At 40.0% G+C, this 6,332-nt stretch overlaps 1 protein-coding gene across 1 annotated transcript; it reads right to left on the bottom strand.

Moving 5' to 3' along the window:
• Positions 1 to 2,584: 2,584 nt before the first annotated feature.
• On the bottom strand, positions 2,585 to 4,241 carry LOC137957193 (uncharacterized). The gene is made up of 2 exons (XM_068804929.1): positions 4,042 to 4,241; positions 2,585 to 3,192 (listed from the first exon to the last, which is right to left on the bottom strand). The coding sequence occupies exons 1-2, from the start codon at positions 4,066 to 4,068 to the stop codon at positions 2,644 to 2,646; spliced, it is 576 nt and encodes a 191-aa protein (XP_068661030.1). The 5' UTR covers positions 4,069 to 4,241; the 3' UTR covers positions 2,585 to 2,643.
• Between the last annotated feature and the right edge of the window lie 2,091 nt (positions 4,242 to 6,332).

Here is a 6,332-nt window from a genome sequence, read left to right on the forward strand (position 1 = left end):
ACCACATGAAACTCCTTTAGATGCTTGTGAGGATCTTCACCTACAAGACCATGAAAAGTGGGCAAGAGATGTATTAGTCTAGATTTTAATTCAAATGTAGTAGTAGCATCTAAAGTGGGGAACATTATGCATAAGGATTGTTGATTCAAATCAGGGGCTGCCAGCTCTTTCAAAGTTCGATTTCCAGCCATGTCTTCCTCCTCGTCTGAATCAGGTTCACTATCAAACGAGGAATCAAGAGCTAGATTTTTCTCTTCAGAATTCCTCTGAGCTTCTCTCCTTAACCTGCGCAAAGTTCTCTCTGTTTTTGGATCATACAACAAATCACCTTGATTAGAAGATCGAGATACAATTATAAAAAATCAAGGAAACTCTAATAAAACATGAAAAACAAATCAGAAAAAAATCTAGAATTACGAAAACAAATAAAAACTCTAAAAATCCTAGAAAGCAGTGGAATTTGGCTTCAGAGTCAAAATTCTGCCAAAACCGTAACAAGGAAAAACTTACAATTTTTTTTAATTTCTAGAACGAAATAATGATCACAAAGAGCACAAAAATCAACTAGAATCACTCCCCGGCAACGGAGCCAAATTTTGGTTTGATGTCGTAGGCAACAAAAAATAAAACCTATACTCCTAAAAATATATGTAGTAGTGCGAGTAAGGATAGATCCCACGAAGAGTGATTAGTCTACTTTTATGCTCCGTGAACAAGGATGGGGGGTTTGAGCATAACGAAAATATTTTTAAAAAAACAACTTATAAACAATTCAAATTAAAAGAATCGAAATCAATCAAGAGAACAAACCTTGGTCTAAGTCAGTATCCACCATCGAAATTCCACAACTGATCATCGATGCAAGCATATATCAATTCACACTTGAATATTCACCGTTGGAACTATCTTCCTATCTCTCCTTTCGTAGTTAATTAGAAAACAAGCGATCTAATTAACCCTAACAACTAAACAACCCAAGACAAGCACTAAAGGTTTAATCTAGCAACAACCTTAAGAAGTAGAGAGATCAATGAAGCTAAGCAACACAAGCACAAGTGGCTGCATTTAATTTAGTCCAGCGTTTTTCCCAAGATCTAATAATTTTTTATGCAACAAATCATCAAATCTCGATTGTTTCACAAGTTAGAGAGATCAAACAATTACGAATTTTACATCTAACCTAACAGTAGATTGCAGCGAGTAATAAACTAGTAGGCCTCCTAGGAATTAAATGAGACAATCATAAATGAAAAATTCAGAAGAACATCAGATACTAAAAACATAAATTGAATGATGAAAATAAATCAAATCTCATAGTTGTATGGATACTGAGGCTTTAGTTTCCTTTGACCAAGTCTGCAAGTTTAGCCACACAGGGCCGTGAAGAAATCTGAAGAAAAAAACTAGAGAAAAGAGAGAGGAAAAGTTTGAGAAGAGAAAATAAGGTCTGGGGCGCCGAACTCCTTTTTTTTTACTTTTAATTCTCCCATTTCTCCCCGTTTAGGGTTTTTCTTTTCGTGCATCTGGTTTGGGTCACAGTACACGTGCCGCAACTTCAAGCCAGGTTTTGACCTAGATACAACCCGTATTGCTTAAAATGCAAAACATAAAAGTTATAGAATGGTTTCTTGTAATCTTGAATCATCTCCATCCAAGCTCGGATGAGAGAGTTATGCCCAAATTACGAATCAATGTCGAAACTGTCCAAAATTGCCCAATTAACTTCGTTTTGCACTTAGCGCTTCCATTCACATCCTAAATCAAACTATAAAAATAATGAGTATATTTAGGCACCAAATAATTATAAAAGCCTAAGCATTAAGAGATAAAAATATGACATTTTGCATTCTCATCAAGTATTTTCTTCTTGTCCCCTTGATAAAAGATGGATCGAGCACTGGTAAGGTTTCCCAATTTGCAGTAACCAGCAATGAGAGCATGGCATACTGGTAGAGCTTGTTGGTCCCTGCTATCAAAAACGGAATGCTGATCTGTGATGTCGCTATATTTGGCATACATGTCAACCAAGGTCACTAGTAAATTGCTACTCATTGGAATATTGTTTCTATGAACCAAGGCATGAATCCATAGACAACTATCTATGTCCTTCAACTTGGCAGAAGTGGAGAGGACTGAAAAAACAGCAACACTCTCTAGCTTAACTCCTGCAGACCTCATATTTTTTAAGACCCCAATAGCCTCTTCAGGTGGCATAAGCAGGGCATACCCGGTAATCATACTAGTCCACATCTTGGGTCTGTTAGAAGAGGTTGGAGTGTACTGGTGACTAAGTTCAAGCGTTTCATGGGATTGACTTGCTCGACTAAGAACAGCCAACCTGCAGGCATCGTTTTCAGTCTTTGGAACCAGTCTATGTACAGAAAATTGCTCAGCAATCTTTACTAAAAGACCATAAGTGTAAGCACTGAACAGGCGCAGGTAAGTGACCTCATCTAGTCCAACGTCATGAGTTTTCATTTTACCAAACCATTCTAGTAAATCTCTGCATAACCCATGTGTTGCAAAACCAGCAACTTCCTCTATGGATCCATTACTATCCAGACCCATAAATAAGGCTGTCAAAGACAAAAAAAAAAAATCTGGAGCATCTGCTCAATTACCGCCAAAGAGTTATCTAGAAATTCACATTCTTGCATATAAATTCATAAAGGTAGAGCCTAGATTAATAGTTAGTTCCAACCTGTTCCATGTTATGTAGAATTGAACCCATTTGTCAGTCTCAAGAGGTCCAAGAATGGCACCTGCAGCAAAAACACATATTACATTTATTGCTGTCCCTGTGCGGCAAGAATCAGCAACATCCCACATAGGACTATATGTATTGCCCACAGCAACGGATAATTTTGCTTCATAATTTCTGCATTTGAGCTTTGCACCCTTGGCAACTGCTGCTTCTAAACTCAGGACTGTCTTATTAACAAAATCTACGGGTGGAGCCCATTCAACACATTGTGTCCGAACCTGCACAGCATTAACAGCCCTGGCGTGATTTGCCACCACGGCTTCCCCATTGGCAGAATGCAGCATGTCCCCGATAAGGGCAGAAGCCTTGGGAGACAAAGGAGAGTCGGATTTTGGAGGAAGATTTGATCCATATTTGTCAAGATCTGACCAGGAGAGGAGCTGTTGTTCTGATGCAGAGCAAAAGAGGGGGAAGTCGGTCCCATCATGCTGCATACATAATGTATAAAAAATATCCTCTAGTAAGCCCCAGTCATCACAGAATAATCGTAAAAATGCAAAGTAACTTCCTTCACAAAATTCCATATCCACATGACTGGCTGCTGAACTTTGCTTGTGTAACTTCTGCACACAAGGCCCACTGCCAACAGGTTGGGACTAGAATTTCAATTCCTTCAAAGTAACTGATATATACAACAAGGCAGGAGTATGCTTGGTCTTGAAATCACCTAAACAACCAATAGTAATTGGAAGAGTCTCAATAAATTTGTGCTTTCTCACCCTTGGAAGGTCAAGTGCTGGCTATGTCTAGCCACAAGCTGAGAGGACTGAAATAACAACAACCCCATCAAGCTTAACACCTTCCACTGGGTACAAGCCTCCTTGCCTGTTCTTAGCATACAATTTCATCATAAAAAAAGAGAACTTATCTGCCATTCTCTCAAACACCTTCACTATGGATTTGATAAACTGAGCTGGAGTGTCAATCCCGTCCCTTCCAAACCCACCCTGATTTCTGTAAGGGCAGGTAAATTTGGATGACAGCTCGCTGGATTTGCACTTCATCACTTCGGTGGTACCTCCCTTGAATACATAAGGGTTGCTACTCTTGGCATGATCCTGCAAATAATCATAAATGCTGGACTGAACATTGTGGACGCTAGGAGCCTGTCCTCCCGATAATACAACGCCAAGCTTCAATTTTTTATTCTCTCTGTAGGCTGTCGAAATAAGAGAGCTCGTTCCCAAGTCACTGCAGTCTGCTGGAATAAGAGAGCTTGTGCCCAAGTCGGTTTCCCATTCGGAGGTCGAGAGTGAGAGTGAGAGCGAGAGACTAACCTGATCCTGACGGCGAGCAGCAGCCATATGGGGCTTCTCCACTCGGAGAAGCTTGGAGAGGTTAGGTCAAAAATTTTATGAGACAGAGGTATCTTAGAAACGTTTCCTGTTCGGAAAAATCTCTGGAAATTTTTCCGTCTCCTGTTCGGTGAGACGTTTTGCTTGCCGTGAGAAGGGGTTGTTGCTGGCCTTGAGAAGGGAATTTCCAGGGTCCACGATGTCAAATTTCCTTGCTCGAGACTTTTTCTCCGTGACCTTTCTCTCTACGGCCTGGGAAAAATATTTGTCGATTACGGCCCCTTCACGCATTGCTGCCATTCATTTTCCCCTTTCGAGTATGTTGAATTGTTAGTTAAGAGTTGGGATTTCATCCAACTATTGCATGATCTGAGTAAACCTTGTCTCATTTTCTGCCTATGTGCATTCTTTTCTTTGATCAGCAACTCTCTTAACTCACTCTTATTGGTATGCCCCATGTTACCCTACTCTAATTATAGTTGTTATGGTCCTGGATCTCACACAGTGATTCATAGGGAAGAAGAAGAAAAGAGAAGAATCAAGCGGAAGGGAAGCTTGAAAACCATAGGTTTGTTAAAGGGAACGCACTCCCCTGAGCTCCTTGAGGAGAACTTTAAACCCTTGTTTACTCTAAATCAATACTTGCTTTTTCTCATTACTATAGGGTTCTTACACCTTTATAAGTACTAATGGTTTCTTAAGGTGCTAGGTGAATCATTGTTGTTATTTGAAAAACCTTGATGACTCCTACTGTTATGCGTGCAATAACATTGCTAAATTATTTAGAGTCTAATTAATTATTTTTATTTACTTTACTTTATTTTATTTCAGTTAAAGAATTAATAGGCCATAGGGGCATTTTTGTAATATTTTATCTTCAACCTTGTAAGGGTGAACCCTATTTAAAGGGTAAGAGTAATGAGAAAAAGCAAGTATTGATTTAGAGTAAATAAGGGTTTTGAGTTCTCTTCAACGAGCTCAGGGGTGTGCATTTTCCTTAACGAACCTAGAGTTTTCAAGTTTCCCTTCGGCTTGATTTTCTTCTTTCTCTTCTTCCTCCCTAAAAATCACTGTGTAGATCCGGGATCGTAATAACTGGTATCAGAGCAGGAACACAATGAGCGATTCTTCATCCCGAGAAAAATGGATGGCTATATTCGATCTATTGGGAGAAATACGCACAAGGGTTTTAGCATTGGAAGAAGCATCGTGTGATGGAATGGGTGAATTTTCCATTAAAATTTCTGTAATTGAGAGGCATTTTGCTGAGGCCGTAGAGAGGAATGTCGTGCACCCTCAAATCTCCGAGCAGGGAATTCCACAGGCCCAGTCTAGAGCTTACAATTCCAAATACGGGGAGAAGGAAATTCTAGAGGCATAGTCCAGAGCCTGGAAATCCAAAATTGGGGACGCAAAAAATTTGAAATTGGAGGAGTATTTAGCACAACCCTCATCGATAATGACCGATTTGGGTTCGGTATCAACAACCCTCTTCTCACTGGAAGCAAAACGTCTCCCAGAACAGGAGATAAAAAATCCCCAAGCGGAGAAGCCCAAGAGATGGAAAATCCCCAAGCGGGGAAGCCCCAAAGGACTGATGTTCACCATCGAAAAAAAGTAAGACTCCGTTGGAAAAAGGTCTGGTTGGCTTTGGCTTCAAGACTCTCTCTCACTCTCACTATTGGCGGCCCAGTGGGAAACCAACTTCAACCAATTTTGGGGTAAGTTTCTGAGACGATTTTCTCCAACATTTGTCTTCTCCTTCTCAAACCCCTCCAAGTTTTACGAAAACCCCCTCCAATGGCGTCGGGATTGTTCCATGAAGCAAAGCAACAGAGAGGTTACTCCAATTTTGACGGAGTGCCGATTTTTCTGTCTAAAATGAGAGATGGGAATTTTTTGGCTATTTTGGGAACGGTGGAGAAATTTCTATGGGTGATGATTTTTCTTGTTGTTGATGAGAATAGGACCAGTGCGTCTGTTCATTGTCGTATATCCAGTAGTAGTGGTCATTCTGAAAACTTTGTACTTAATTTTTTGGGTCATATGTATTCCGCTCGAACACTGTTTGTTGCAATTCTTCAACCAAGTGTGAGTTCTAGAAATGATATGGTAGCCGACATGAACAAAAATGGGGAGACTTCTGGGTTGAACAGACTAACGAAATTTCAACTTGCTGCTACTATTTCAGTGCAGAAAGGGGCACAATGACAGAAAATAAAAACTGTTAGAAAGGATACAGATGAGCAGCACTTGGAATATTTAGAGAATAA

The sequence above is a fragment of the Aristolochia californica genome, unplaced genomic scaffold (assembly GCF_029961685.1).
Source record: "Aristolochia californica isolate CCGP_79_NKW_82.1479 unplaced genomic scaffold, dmAriCali1.0.hap1 SCAF_2, whole genome shotgun sequence".
NCBI classification, from domain to species: Eukaryota; Viridiplantae; Streptophyta; class Magnoliopsida; order Piperales; family Aristolochiaceae; genus Aristolochia; species Aristolochia californica.

Excerpts from the sequence above, each read along its gene's own strand:
- LOC137957193 (XM_068804929.1), bottom strand. The coding sequence starts at position 4,068 with ATGGCTGCTGCTCGCCGTCAGGATCAG. Across the intron at positions 3,193-4,041 it reads CTGCTCGCCGTCAGGATCAG|CATGATGGGACCGACTTCCC; the intron begins GTTAGTCTCTCG and ends TTATGTATGCAG.